The sequence below is a fragment of the Poecilia mexicana genome, unplaced genomic scaffold (genome assembly GCF_051168715.1).
Source record: "Poecilia mexicana isolate PSO_F unplaced genomic scaffold, ASM5116871v1 scaffold_7, whole genome shotgun sequence".
In the NCBI taxonomy this organism is placed as follows: Eukaryota; Metazoa; Chordata; class Actinopteri; order Cyprinodontiformes; family Poeciliidae; genus Poecilia; species Poecilia mexicana.
The window spans coordinates 5,059,901-5,074,880 of NW_028263376.1; the positions used below are offsets into that span (position 1 = coordinate 5,059,901).

The 14,980-nt window shown below is 35.8% G+C and overlaps 2 protein-coding genes across 2 annotated transcripts in view; both read left to right on the forward strand.

Moving 5' to 3' along the window:
- The first annotated feature begins 819 nt into the window (after nucleotides 1-819).
- Nucleotides 820-5,480, forward strand: LOC106931578 (serine/threonine-protein kinase SBK1). The gene is made up of 3 exons (XM_015009772.2): nucleotides 820-982; nucleotides 1,939-2,141; nucleotides 3,819-5,480. The coding sequence occupies exons 1-3, from the start codon at nucleotides 820-822 to the stop codon at nucleotides 4,410-4,412; spliced, it is 960 nt and encodes a 319-aa protein (XP_014865258.2). The 3' UTR covers nucleotides 4,413-5,480.
- The window catches only part of LOC106931577 (scavenger receptor cysteine-rich domain-containing group B protein-like), a 32,409-nt gene continuing 22,379 nt past the window's right edge, over nucleotides 4,951-14,980 (forward strand). Inside the window, exons 1-2 of the mRNA XM_088007489.1 lie at nucleotides 4,951-4,972; nucleotides 12,697-13,008. Coding sequence (XP_087863615.1) covers nucleotides 4,951-4,972; nucleotides 12,697-13,008 — 334 coding nt within the window. The remainder of the gene's footprint in view (nucleotides 4,973-12,696; nucleotides 13,009-14,980) is intronic.

A 14,980-nucleotide genomic window follows, 5' to 3' on the forward strand; every position in this document is an offset into this window, starting at 1 on the left:
GTTAACATCAATTTAACAACAGCAGCTGAGAATTTAATAACTTATCATTGACATATGTGGAAAACATCTTAGTGTTTTGGGCTCTTTCTAGATAGTTTACTGTATGTGTCATTAAAACCATATAATTAATGATAACATTGTCAAAAAAACATGAATTTTCAGAAATTTACTGACTAAACTAAAACAGTAGTGATTGATAAATATACATTTTAGCAGTATAGCTTTAAACCAATAGACTGACATCATTTTTTGCTAATATCATTATTAGTTATCTTGACTTTTGGTGATTGTTGTAAATTATACATGTTAAAAAAAAGTTACATCTTTTAGTAGATTATGTGATAAGGATCCCGACCAACGCATGCTGTGTGTATGACAGTAACAAGACCACATGATTATCCATCACCACCTTGTATAAGCTTACAGAATGCAAATTTAACACTACACATGTACATGTACACACACACACACCCCCCCCCCCACACACACACACACACACACACACACACACACATACATATATATATATATATATATATACATTATATCAAACAATCTTTTCTTTAAAGCAGATCAACACAATGCCTGACTTCAACAGAAGATAGAAGAAATTTTTTCTTTTGTTTCAGTAAAAAGCTTTTTTGAATCAAAGTTACTTTCCATTAAATTTGGATCAAGTTAGAGATTTACTTGATGCTAGATCTCAGGTAAATATGTGTATAAACAGGCAAACTAGACATTTGTTTTAGGTGAGCCCTGTCTCCTAAATCTTATGCAAGCAAAGAAAAAAACGAATTTATTTTATGGTTTTGGAAGGAGATGATTGAGCTGGGTCTCGCTGATGGGAGCCTCATCGATGAGCTGATGGAGCTGACGGCGCAGAGCATCGGTCAGCTGGAGATCCAGGAACATTTCAACATCGTCAAGGAGATCGGACGCGGAAAATATGGCAAAGTGTTGCTGGTCACTCATCGTTTTAGGGGTATGAATTGTTACTATTGCAGCCGGGGCAGTTTATTTAAATCAAAGTGCAAAGATATTACAAAATGTACAGTCATGTAAGGCATTATTCACCAACTCTTTTTATTCTTTTCATTTATCCATCACCAAATCTTATTTCTCTGAATTTCTATAAAAACCTCAGTAAGTTTAATCTGGATAGCTGTGAATTTTTGCAATTTCAAAACTGTCCTATTTAAGAAAAATCGTTAAACTAATAAGTTATATTATTGAATTCAAATGACATGTCAAACATTTCAAGCTGGTTCTAAACTGGTTCCAGAACTAAACTGGTGTCGATCCACAAACTTTGCTATAAAAGTGTGAAACTCTTCTGATCGCACTTCAACTGTTAGTTTCAAAATTCAGTTATTTGCTCATCTGGATCTATGTACATGTAATTAACCAATAAAATAAATATTTATTTACTATTTATTTGCTCTATAAACGGAGCCTGAAAGTATTTTTTTTAAGTACTCTTCATTATTTCTCTAAATAATGAAAAGAGAAATTCAAGATTTATTTTTATTCTGTCTTTCTAAGATCACACAAGACAAAACAATTCTTTCTCTAAAAGTTATCAAAGCTAGTTATGATGTCTTTGAAGACTCGAAGTCTGAAATTCTAAACAGAGGAACCAAGACTATCAAAATGCAGCTGAAAAACTTCAACATTTTGATCAGAGATACTCAGCTGAACTCGTTGGACTGTATGGTGCCTCATGAGTCAGTGAGTAGCAAAGCAGTTAAATGGTAAATGTAGACAAAGTATGCAGATTAATGCAGCTCACAGGACTGAAAAACTAACAGAGGCCAGTATATGGAAATAAACTGGAAGAGATCTCAGTGTTTCTCTGTGGCAAAGCATGTATGAAACCTGAAGGAAGCAGTAATGGTGCCTGTTTCCAATGGTGACGACTGCACTGTGGTTGGTCTGCAGGGACTCCAATGGCCCTGAAAGTGATGCCGAAAGCCTCCACTAAATTGCAGGGCTTTCTACGAGAGTACTGCATCTCCTTACACCTGTCCTGCCACCCCTGCATTGTGGGCCTGTTTGGCATCGCCTTCCAGTCTAAAGAGCACTACTGCTTCGCCCAGGAGCTGGTTATCGGGAGGGATCTTTTTGCCGTCATCAAGCCAAAAGTGAGAAGTCATTCAATGTTTCAGCAAGATTTATGACAGATCTGGTGCTATATTTTACATTTTAGGGGGAAAGTTTACTGTGGGTCAAAATGCTTCTAATGCAGCTGACGTTAAAACTTTCAGAATGTCAGCTATATGAACATATATACTGGGCAATAGATGAAAATGTTTAGAATTACTGACAGAAACCAGTTTTGAAAATCAAAAGAAAATAAAGGATATAGATCTCCCTATGATTAAAACAGATGATTCACACCTCTTGCATATTCCACTGAATCTATTCAAAATAGTCGACATCTCTGAAGCACAGGCCTTCATCAATACACACAAGAGAATAATTAACATGATCTCAAGTTCTACTGTCCATAATTCCATAAATGTTTCCTGTCTTAGCAATATATTTTAATACATAGTTTGTAAATATTTAGCAACAATTAGTAGCATGAGATGATGAAGCACCTTCGAGCCCCTCCAGAATCCTAAAGCTTTCTAAATAGCTGGTTTGGTTTCACTGCTACTGCTGGGCTGACAGCGTTGGTCGCCCCCTTGTGGTGGCTGAAGTTTGTGGTGCCCTGACAAAATAAAATGGTCAGAAAAATTATAATATTTTGACTATCATGAATACAAAATCAAATTTGTGTTTATTTCTGTTAACATAAAAATAGTGTAATAAAGCAGCACAGCTATCTGGAAGTTAAAAAGCAGCTCAATGAAACTCCTGAGGCATTGCTGTAAAGGAAAAGAAAAAAAAATTGAAAGATTTACATTCCATTTGCCATGTAGTAAACATTTAAACAGATAATCCTCATTTGAAAAAATGACTTCAGTAGGGTCTGTAATGGTGTGGCCTAACAGCCACTTAAATGACAGATTTTTACTACTAAGCTATAGCAATCAATCAATCAATCAATCAATCAATCAATCAATCAATCAATCAATCATTTCCGTTTGTATAACACATTTCAGCAACACAATAGTTCAGAGTGCATTACATTATAAAAACACAAAAATAAAAACGTCATAAAAACAATGCACAGTCACCATTTACGAAACCAGTAAAGTTACATTTTGTCAAGTGCCATCATCAAAGTCATCAGTGGACATGAAGTATGTTTATCAATGCTCCATTTATGAGTCAAAAGCTGCTCCAGCAGGTGGGGTTCTAGTCTTTATTTTGTGTTTGTCCCATTAGTGAAGATTAGTTTAGTGATATGGAATCTTCATGTATGACCTTGAACATCTCATTATTTGTGAACCCTATAGAAAGTTACAGCTAACAAATATAAATGCATCAGTATTTAGATTACATACATACAATTTCACATAATGTAATGGCTCAGGTTTTCCACTAGGTGGAACTGATGCTCTGCTTTAAACCAACGACTCGTAGATTGTTCCAACACACTGACATCTAGTGACAATAACAAACTGTTGGAAAAATCAAATAAAATCAAAGAAACTCTTGAATGCTGTCTCTTATCAGACTGGAGAAAATAAAGCAATTTAATGAAAACAATTATTCATAACATATAAATATGGAAATGTTGACTTTGCTGCATTAAAACACATATAAAACATTCACACTTTCATTGCGTTTTGGATTTCAAATAAAAAAACTGAAACAAATTTAAATACATAATGCAACAATAAAACTCCATATTCTCTCTCTTCACCCAGGTAGGCATCCCGGAGTCGTCAGTGAAACGCTGCGTCCTCCAGATCTCCAGTGCGCTGGAGTTCATCCACAGCCACGGTCTGGTCCACCGGGATGTCAAGCCTGAAAACATTCTGCTGCTGGACACTCACTGCCGTCAGGTCAAGCTGGCAGACTTTGGTCTCGCCCAGAAGAGAGGAACCCTCATACGCTTCATCACAGGGACTTTGCCATACATGGCCCCAGAACTTTGCAGCGTGGCTCTGCTGGACAATCAGAAAGAGGTGACAGTGCCTCCTCTGAGCGTGGAGCCCAGCCTGGACACCTGGGCCTTTGCAGTGGTCATCTTCTGCATCCTCACTGGTTACTTCCCATGGGAGCGTTGCATGGACTCGGACAGCTTCTACCAGGAGTTTGCTGACTGGTGCGAGTCGAAGAAGAAAGTTTATGTGGAGGATGACATCCCTCCTCTGTGGAGGAGGTTCACCCCAGAGGCTATGGAGATGTTCAGTCTGCTTCTGGCTCCAGACGCAGTGCAGAGGAGTTCAGCAGGAGCAGTGAGAGCGTATGTGGAAAAAGACTGGCTGAGAAAAGACCATGGCAACCAGCTGCTCTAGATAGATGTACAGTGTGTCTTTATTTGAAGGCATGCTCTGCAGGAAAATATATTGATTAAACCAAAAAAACTGAGGTAACACTTTGTGTACTCACGTCATAATTAAACGACAAAAATTATTATTCAGTTGGAAGTTCCAATGTGGCTTACCAAAACTAGACAGCATCTGTATATAAATCTTTATTTTTTCCTTTTAGATAATGGAAGGTGATGTAGTGACAGTGATTTTCTGCCAACAGCCATCAATATCTACAATAACTCTTTGAAAAATGTAATTAATATGAGTTACAACTACATTTAATTTAGAACAACATTTCTGATTCAAACGGATGAATCAGAAACCCTTGAAACAAAGACATTTGATTTGGTCCAAAACATTAACTGTTCATGTGAAAATCATCTCCTGAAGAGCTCATGTATAGCTACTGTATTTTTATAACATTATATTGTTTGAAATTAATATTTCAAGTCAAATAGGTGCAGTTTTGTTGTATGTTATGTGAAACATGATTTTAGTTTAAGCAATTCACCTGGACAACATGGATGCTGATGTTGCCAGCGGTAAATTAAAATGACCACAGGACGTTTTCCAGTTTTCTTACGTTTATGGACAACTCTGATGAACAGAAACCTTTAGTCCTGGAGTTCTTTTTTTTTAAAGACCCTGAAAGATAATTTTTATCTTCTGTCTGAAAAAGTGTGGCTCTGAACTTTAGGGGCCTTTGAATTTCTGTGGCCTTGATCTCCCTCATGTCTGCATCGGGTCGTGGAGGGCAGGTGTGTGGCTGTTGTAAATCCTTATGGAGAAACCTTTTATAAATAAGGACACACACACACGCACGCACGCACACACACACACACACACACACACACACGCATACACACACAAGCAGTGTTTAGATTAAAGTGTTTTCAAATTCGCTATGTTGGACTGTGGTTACATCCTGTATTTACTAGTACTGGATTTACTGTACTGTTATGTTGAACAGTTACTATTTAGTAATATAATACAAACATCTGTTTATGATAGATGTGTGGGTGTAATTCTGTGTTTGCATGTCTGCTTGTTCATGAGAAACATTTATGTTATTTATTTTAAGACGCAAAATAAATAACATTCTTGCTTTATTTTTGTTTCAATGTTTAAAGAACTTATTTTTCTTTAAAATATCATTAGTTCAGCATTTTTCTACATTTCTCAAGTAAATGTAACAGTAAATCTAAGTAATTAATGAGAACTCTTGATGTCTTGTTGCAAACTTTAAACAGGACTTCATACGACATCTCAATATTGGTTTTGAACTTGCCATTCTTCTGTGAAGCTCAGATTGACAGAATGGATGTCTCAATATTATGCTGTCAAGTCTGAGTTCTTGGTCCAGATACCTCATGCTTCTTGGTGCTGCTTGGTTGCTTTTCTCATTAATGCTCTTTTTGCCCAACCTGTCAGGTTAAGTAAGGTAGAATGTTGTGTTTGCTAATCTTGTGTACATGTTAGACTTGTTTCCCTTTCTCTCTGGTTCAGCTCTCAGTGTGTTATCTTTGATATCTTTGGTGATCGATGGTATGGTTTCCATGCCATTGATCACTTATTTTCTGTGTATAAGCTCCTTGGTCAATTTGTGAAAGAACTGTCCGTCTTTATTTGCTCCATCATTAAAACTCTTCACCTCTCTGCCTCCAGTCTGCCCACATTTGGATCAATGAATTGTAGGCATTTCTAGTCAAAAGACAGAAAATGCTTTTCACTAGATTGGTTTTCTGGTCTCTTCACTGTGTATCTTTGCATAAATAATCTTTAAAGGAAACACGTCACACAAGAGATATTTTGTTTGATAAAATCTTATGTTAACCACTGTCATCACTTGTTTCACTGCAATTCAACTTTTAGGTGGGATATTTATTCTCCAAAAGACTTCAGGATCATTCAGAATAAATCAGCCATCAGATTTACACTCTGCTACCTTCAACATCTCAATAGAGTCCCTTGATCATTTTGAAAAATTACAGTACCAGTGTGCGAAAAGTATATCACCTCTGTTGATCTTTCTGGTGAGACAAAATGCCTTCTGTAAATTATGAAAAGTCAACAGTATGAAGAATTGTTTAATGTTTTTATTTATTTATTTATTTATTTTAAGAAAAGCATCTCTGAATGAATCCCTTCATACATCAGGCCCTCAAATTCTGGGAACATTCAGAACAGCAAAGTTACATTCGGTCTCATAAAGGTTTAATACGAGAGTCTGCTAACGTTACCATCCTAAGAACCATTTTTATGCTCAGTATAGTTAAATAAATCCTGTTTAGACCCACAAATGTTATATGTCCTTTGGAAAAATAACTAATCTTTTTTGATACAGGTCTACTTAATCAATTTGTTGTCACTTTTTGTCCATTCTAGCACTCTTCTTCGGTTTTAAAATAAAGAAAAGCCTAAAACATTTACAAAAAGAGGATAGAAACATTTTTTACTATGGAATGTTAATATTTGTAGACAGTGACTAAAGCACATAACAGATAAAACATGCCATCAACCCCTCCTGGGAAAAGGTATGGAAAACATTGAAATTGATTTCTTGGTTCTTTATTTTAAATGAATTAGCAAAAAATCTCAAACTGTTTTCCATATTGTCATAATATAATGCGTTTGGAGATTAGTACATAACATAAAAAAATAAAGTACTATGAATACTTTCCAGATGTTCTGTACAGAAATGTGAAAAACATATTTAATGCCTGATTACAGATTATTTTCAAAAGGTGTTTTAGATCTAACAACAAGCCTCATGACGCCTGTTCTAATTTGTTGAGTGTGACTTCTAACCTGTCAAAGTCAATATTATAATCAAACATGATGTCAAAGATAATGCAAAATACAAAAAGCTGTTTTAAAATGATGATTGTTGCATGGCAGCCTTGCCTGTCAGACTTCCCATAGGGCAGCTATGGCTACTATCCAGTAGCTTACCACCATCAGTGTGTGAATGTGTGCATGACTGGGTGAATGTAGTGTGAAGCGCTTCAGAGTCCTCTGGACATAATAAAGTGCTATAGAAGTATAAACCATCTACCATTTAAATTAAGTAAACATTTGAAAACTACTTTTTCCATCCATCCATCAATTTTCTTTACACTCTTATTCCATCGGGGTGAAAAGGAGGGCTAGTGTCTGTCTCCAGCTGTCAACGGGCAAGATGGACTGGTGATGCCCTGGACAGTTCACCAGTCCATCACAGGAAAACTACATTTTGAATGTAGCCATTGTGTGATATTAAACATTTACTGGATAGAGAACAGATGGCTGTTAGCAGATGTACAGTAAGTGCATTATACCGCACCCTGAATGAAAAATGAAGAGGAACATCAAAACACATAGTGAATATGAAGAGATGAGAGCTGAATATTAATGCATTATTTACTTTCCCACTAACTTGGATTTCAGCAAATTCCTGTGTTTTGTTTGGAATTAAAGGGGTTTCTTTTTTCTCTTTGTTCATAAATTAAAAACCCTTAAAAATAATGTTAATAACAAAATGAAAAATATATATATATTTTAAGCAGCGCAAAGTTACAGAGGTGCATGATTCAGTACTGAATATGAACAAATACAGTAAAATGAGACACAGAGGTGTTTCCAAAACAAGCCTTTAAAATGAGAGTAGTTTTTATTCTCTATAGGTGAACTGGATTTTATTAATACTTAAATAAAATACAGCATTACAAATAAGCATACATTTCTAGCTGTCTCTTGCTTTTCATACTAGCACTTAGCATTGTTATCATTGATAGAACCGATAAGGATATATTCCCTGTAATATACATAAATCTGTCTCTTGTGCAAAAGAGACACTGATTCAACAGCCCACAGTATTTTCTAGAGAGGTTAATATGCTGTCTACTTCCTATAATCCTGTTTTTATCATTTCTTTGGTGTGTTTTCTAACTTCATTTTATTTGCCTAACTGAAAACAATAGCTTAATGCATTATCAAAATATTATTATTACTATTTTGTATTTAATTTGCAATAATTATGAATGTTGAGAGCTGACTCCGTCAGTTTTTTTTTTTTTTTAACTGACAGATTTCATGTTTGCATAGATTAATCATGTAGTCATTTTAGAAATTGTTGACAGGAAGGAACTGATGTGGTGGCCTGAAAAAAATCTGACACTGAAGGCAATGTTCAAAGATATCTGTAATGTTCTTTATTTTATAAAGCAGCCCGCTTTCCACTCTGTCAAATCCAGGGGTTGACAGAGTGCAGAGTGAAGATAACGCTCCAAACTTTTTTCCAGATCAGTTCCCAGCCTTATTAAACGGCTTTTCAACTTCTTTAAATCACTGACTGGTGAATGAACCAAATATCTCCCATTCCTTGTCTCATAAATTTAATTTCAGGTGATTTAATTAACAGGATTGTAAGAAAATCCTGTTCTGATTGTCTAACACAGACTGTAAAACGTCAGCGTTGTTAAGCCCAGGCATATGAGATTGCTTAGGATTCTTTCCAGTGTTGTCTACCTTTATCACAAGAAAATATAAAAGAAAAATCTAGTGCATAAAGGTTGACAAAAGCTTATTTTAATAATAAATTGATTTCTTGCTTGTTTCTATTCACATGCAACAGTTTAAAAAGACAACACAGACTCCAGGTTTAAAAGCAGAGGCTTAAACTTCCCATGCAGCATTGATTTTCTATTGCCTGGTAATAAACATTTAGACATATAAAAACACTTGCTGCTCAAACTTAAACTTTGGCCTGTGATGTCTAAATTGTCTTGTGAACAGAATCTTCTTCTGTGCATTTGTGAATATTGAGACTCTTTAAGCGGAAAGTCTATTAATAGAAGTTATTTACTGTCAGAAACTTCTTATCTGATGAAGTTATGGGTTTGGTTATGACAAATCGCTTCCTGTCAGGGTCTTAACCAGTTCCTGCATGTCTTTTGATGGCGAGAAAAAATTTACTTGCTGAAACTTTGACTTTATTTACAATTGCTCTGTAGGAAAAACCTACATTTTAAGTTATGATGGTCTATATCTATTCCATTGTTAATGCATTTTTATACATGTTAGTAGCAACACACTGCTTTCTCCAGAACAACAGATGCTCACCAGAGTTTGGTATCCCAGTGTGTATGAACACTGCTTTTATGCAGACAGAGGGGGTGTAAGTAATCCAGAAAAGTGGGAAAACCTGAAGGAATTAGCAGCATCAGATTTCAAGATCTGATCAACCTTCATTGCTGCAGAAGAGACATTTAACTCTTCTGCAGCAGAAGTGAAAATGGCCTCTTTGAAAAATAATTTCAGAATTATACATAATCATAGTGTTGCGTAACATGCTTTCAAGATGAGAGCCTTCGAAAAAAAGACCCCATACATGTTAAGAGGAAGTGCCTCAGTAATATAGACAAGGAGAACTCAAATGAGTTTATGTAGACCAGTTGAAGAACACAGTGGAGATACATGCAGCCATGGGGAAAAGACAACAGGGGAACTCCCAGGTTTTTGCAGGTTTTATTTGTAAGATCATATTCCATTATTATCTACAGTCTTTGCTTGTGTTGTATCTTATTTTTCTTTATGAAGTGAATTTGGCTTCTGATAGTAGCTTCTGGTTTAGAAAACCTTGAGCATCTTTAATGTGCTTTAGTTTAAAACACTTTGATTCTTCAAACCTGAATTGTTCAGAATTAGATTCTACTCTAAATTACAGGAATAGTGGAATATTTAAAATGTTTGATTTTTAAACTGCTATTTGATTTGTGAAATCTTTATTGTAAAGCCTGGTAGGTAAATGACACGAGTGTTTGGCATCTCCGTCAACATTAAATCCTCAAACTCTAAATGTTTCACAAACGTAGAACAGAATGTAAAGAAAAATCAAAACTGGATTAATTGTGTGTGTTTGCATCAGTGTGTGTGTTTATGCAGAGTTACATATTTTTAAATTTACTCTCGATTTGAATTGCCGTATTATTAAGGTGCATTAGGTACTTTAGATTGATGTTTATGAATATGCCATCGTTTATAAACATCAGTCAATGAGATTGTTGAGTGATCACTTATCAAATGTCAAGTAACATTTAGCAATTTTTTTGGCATCAGAGGTCATGACACTTTCATAAACGTGACATAACACCTGTCAAGAACATGAATAAGCCTTCATGAATATTTATGACTGTTGTCATAAAGCGTCATTTGGTAAATTATGACACTTTTAATACAAAGTTGACATTATTCAAAATGTCTTTGTTATGACAACTTGACATTAACCAAGAAATCATTACTGATATAAATGTGTTATAAAATAATTACTGATTTCACTTTAAAAATTAGGTAACTTTACGTTATTAAAGGTAAAGTTTAAACAGTAAACCATAAAACCAGTGTACTGCCATGACCCCCTTTACAATTTCCGCAAGCGTAATGATCTGGTCCAAAGTTTCATGGCCAGTACAAAAGCCATATTGCTCCTCCTAGATTTGAGACTCGACTATCAGTTGCAGCCTTTTCTCCAACACCCCAGAGTAATCTGTCCCAGAGAGTCTGAGTGTGATTCCTTTAAAGGATACATCTTAATAGATGCCACACACTCTCCAGTCTTCTTTCTTAGGAATTAGGACAACTACCCCAGTTTGCCATTCAATCTGTGTTATCATAGTCCTCCATGTGACTTAGAAGAGATGTGTCAACCATGACAGTCCTGCAATATCCAAAGTCTACAGAATCTCAGGCTGATTCTGCTCCACACTTGACGCCCTGCCACCAGGGAGCATTTTAACAATTTTGGTAACCTCTGCCACAGAAATGAAATTAACTTCTTCCAGCATCCAGACTCTTTTTTTTTTGTATCAAGAAAGGACATGGTGACTAGTTTGAAGAGATCCTTAGGTGCCCCTTCTAATGCTTGATGACATCCTCAGTCTGATGTTATCACCTGAACAAGAACCGGTAACCTTCAGGCCACACCTCCTTGAAAGTGCAATGGAGGTCTTGATCACAGTCCTTTCCAATTCCATGTTCCCAACCTACCTTGGAGAATACATGCAGAATATACATAGTTATTCACAAACATAGGCTCCTCCCCTAGAGATTCCCAGTTCACCATCACCAACCATTTAGTTTTACCAGCCTCTACTGCATACAAACCCAACTCACTACCAGGTATTGAACGGCTGAGCCCTCTCTTCTTACGAGTATTCAAGACATAGCACACTAGGTCTGGTGATGAGACTGCAAAAAGAATCATTGACCTTTGGCTCACAGTGACCTGCTACCAAGTATACTTATGAATCACTTCGTGCTTGATAATATTCCTTGTAACTGTTGCAAAATATATTCAGTGCATGAATTAATATAATAAGTTCTGTGGATAAATAAACAAATAGTTTGTATTTCATACTTTGTTAATTTAAGTTAAAGTGCACATATGTATTTCTTTTGGTACAAAATTAAATAAGTTAATTTGGTATAAGTCTAAAAACATCAACAAACTCTCATGTGAGGTTTAAAGTTTAAAGAAGTGAACTAGTGATATACAAGAATTTAAGAACTTCTTGTCATGACAAGCAGCCAGCAAAGTATATGTCTTCCTTTGTTTTACCTCTGTTTATCATACCTGAATGCTATCTGGCTTATAACCTTCATGTTAGGTTTTACATTTGAGTAATATGTATTTTGTTTGCTGTGCATTCATTTAAGTTCTTACTGCATTGTGGCATATGATCTCTCATGACAGTATGAAGATGACGGCAAGAAGACATTGATTAAGATGTGCTCATGACAAAAAGCCCATTTCAAAGAATCTACCTGTATCTGACATGAAGAGAGCTGCAGTGTTTGTTATGAAAGTTTCTTGCCTTGTACACATAAAGACTTCACAAATCACAAACTGGGGTTTCAATATTCTGCTATTATTGATAAATAATCTAGTCCAAGTTTGAATAGTTTAAGTATTTTGTTTTTTTTTTTAAAATAAGACAAAGATTCTGAAGGTAAAGTAAAAATAGGTGGAATCAACTTTTAGCCATTTCCTGCACAGGAAGCAATTATTGGAACCCAAAAGAGACAAGTAATTGTTATATTTTACATAAATAAGCTGCAATATTCTGTTTACAGAATAACAATACAACTTTGTTTTCACTTTCAGTTTCCTTTGTCTTGACCACATTGTCTTTTACTGCAGGTCAGTTCATCTTCTCTTTTTTATCTTCAAATTACAAGAAAAAAATCTTTAGTTCTTATCCGAAGATTAACAGGCATGTTTAATTTATAGGTCAGATCAGGTTGGCAGGACATGGATCAACTCAATGCTCTGGAAGGGTTGAAGTCTACTACAACAATATCTGGGGAACGGTCTGTGATGATAAATGGGACATAGCTGATGCTGAAGTGGTTTGTAGACAGCTGGGCTGTGGTCCGGCTATCAGTGTGGTTGGTACTGCTCACTTTGGTCAAGGAGTTGAAGAAATCTGGCTTGATAATGTTCAGTGCTCAGGACATGAAAGCTCTCTAACCAACTGTTCACACAACGGTTATGGGACACATAACTGTGGTCACACTGAGGATGCTGGTGTGATCTGTTCAGGTAAAGAAAAAAAATGCTTTACTGACAGCATTTAAAACTCGATTTTAAATGTTCAGACATTTAATATTAATTGACATGATTACATTTAGTGGACTTTATCTAATGGAAGCTTTTCTTTTCTCTCCATTGTTTGACCACAAAAAATAAGTAAACTGACAGGAAAAGATTATTATTTTCAGTGTCATTCAGTTGTGGAAATAAACTTTAATTCTCACAACTTACTGTTTTTCAGTGAACCTTCCAAAGCCCAACATCTCTATAAGCTCTGCTGAGGTCACCTGGGGTCAACAAGTCAGCATCACTTGTTCTATGGCCGCGACAACTTTCACCTCTTTAAGTGGAACATTTATCCTCCAACAGACTTCAGGATCATTTAGAATGACTCAGTCATCATATTCCTCCTCTGCTACCTTCAACATCCCTAAAGTGACCCTGGATCATGATGGAGAATTCAAGTGTCAGCTTGAGAAAAGGATGTCAAGTCAAACATCCACCTCCCCCCTCAGTAACTCTGTTCGTCTCAATGGTAAGATTAAATAAATTGTGTAAATAGTGAATATTTAGTGATATAAATATTTACAGAAAATCCATAATTCATCGTCTCAATTGGCCATGCCCTTATATGGAATAATATTATTCAATTTCCATGTCCATGTCTTTTTTTCACAGTGAGTCTGGAAAGTCCCAACATTTCCCTGACTTCACCAAATGCAGGGTTGGTCTGGGGTCCAGGAGGAGCAGAGGTTACCAAGGGTTACGGCTTCTCCTTCACTTGCTCCATTAACCCCAGATATCCTCAGGGAGATTTCTCTCTCATCTTCTCTGGGTCCAACATCACAGAAACCAGGCCGGCAGTCAAAAACTCAGCCTCCTTTAACTTCCCAGCTGCTGAGTTTGAACACCAGGGCAACTACAGTTGTGTGTATGAGGTTACCATGACTACACAGAGGTTCAGTTCTGATGAGGCAGAACCCATTACTCTCATTATTAATTGTAAGTAACTGTGTATTTTGAAGATGTATATTTTATTCTCACAAAGTTCAATAAAATAACTTATTCGGGCTTTATTAGCTAGAAACACAAAGGTAATGCTAATGAGAAATGTACAAAATGCATTTTTTAAATAATGATTCTACTTAATGAAAAAAGGGAAACTATTAAAACCAACCTGACAACATGATATAAAGAAATTTCCCCTCAACCTAAGAACTGTTTCAACATTTGAGTTGGTCGGTCAGCCATTCCTGGTTCCCCACTGTTCCACTGTTTTGTGTTGTTTTTTTCACTTGTAGATGATGAATCCTCCCCTTGTATTATTATTATTATTATTATTATTATTATTATTATTATTATTATTATTATTATTATTATTATTATTATTATTGTTATTATTATTATTATTGTTGTTGTTGTTGTTGTTATTATTACTTCTCAGATCTTTTAGCCTCTTTCATGTTGTCTAACTGGTCCTATAAAAGGGATTTTGTTGAGTAGAATAATCTGGTAAATTGCATTATTTAACAAGAATAGGGATGCATGTTGACTTGGTTAGCTTCTTTTCGGTTTCTAAATTTAACCATATGAAAACTACATTTTGTTTTCACTCACTGTTATGAGATATGTATTGAATAGATAGATGAGATGGCAGCTCTTTTCAGAAGAATATGGCAGCTTACCTGGTTGGACGAGTTGGAATGAATCAAACATGTTTGAAGCTATAACCTGAACAACAGATTGGGCCTAAAACATCCAGCCTGACCCAACCTAAGCCATAGACATTTTATCTATGGGTTAGGTTAAGCAAAGATCAGACTTAGACTCAGGTCTAAATGTAAATTCTACTAACCAACTGTCGTCTCTTCTAGCCTTGTCGATGCCATGGATATATTCATTCTCCAGATATTTTTTGCTGGTCCTGCTGGTGTTTCTAGCCGTCTGCCTGGGCTGCAGGAGAAGGCTTCGCTCTAAAAGG

Bases quoted from the DNA above. Each gene is read 5' to 3' on its own strand.
- LOC106931578 (XM_015009772.2), top strand. From the start codon at position 820: ATGATTGAGCTGGGTCTCGCTGATGGGAGCCTCATCGATGAGCTGATG. The intron at 983-1,938 runs GTATGAATTGTT...GTTGGTCTGCAG, and splicing joins GGTCACTCATCGTTTTAGGG to GGACTCCAATGGCCCTGAAA. The intron at 2,142-3,818 runs GTGAGAAGTCAT...CTCTTCACCCAG, and splicing joins TTGCCGTCATCAAGCCAAAA to GTAGGCATCCCGGAGTCGTC.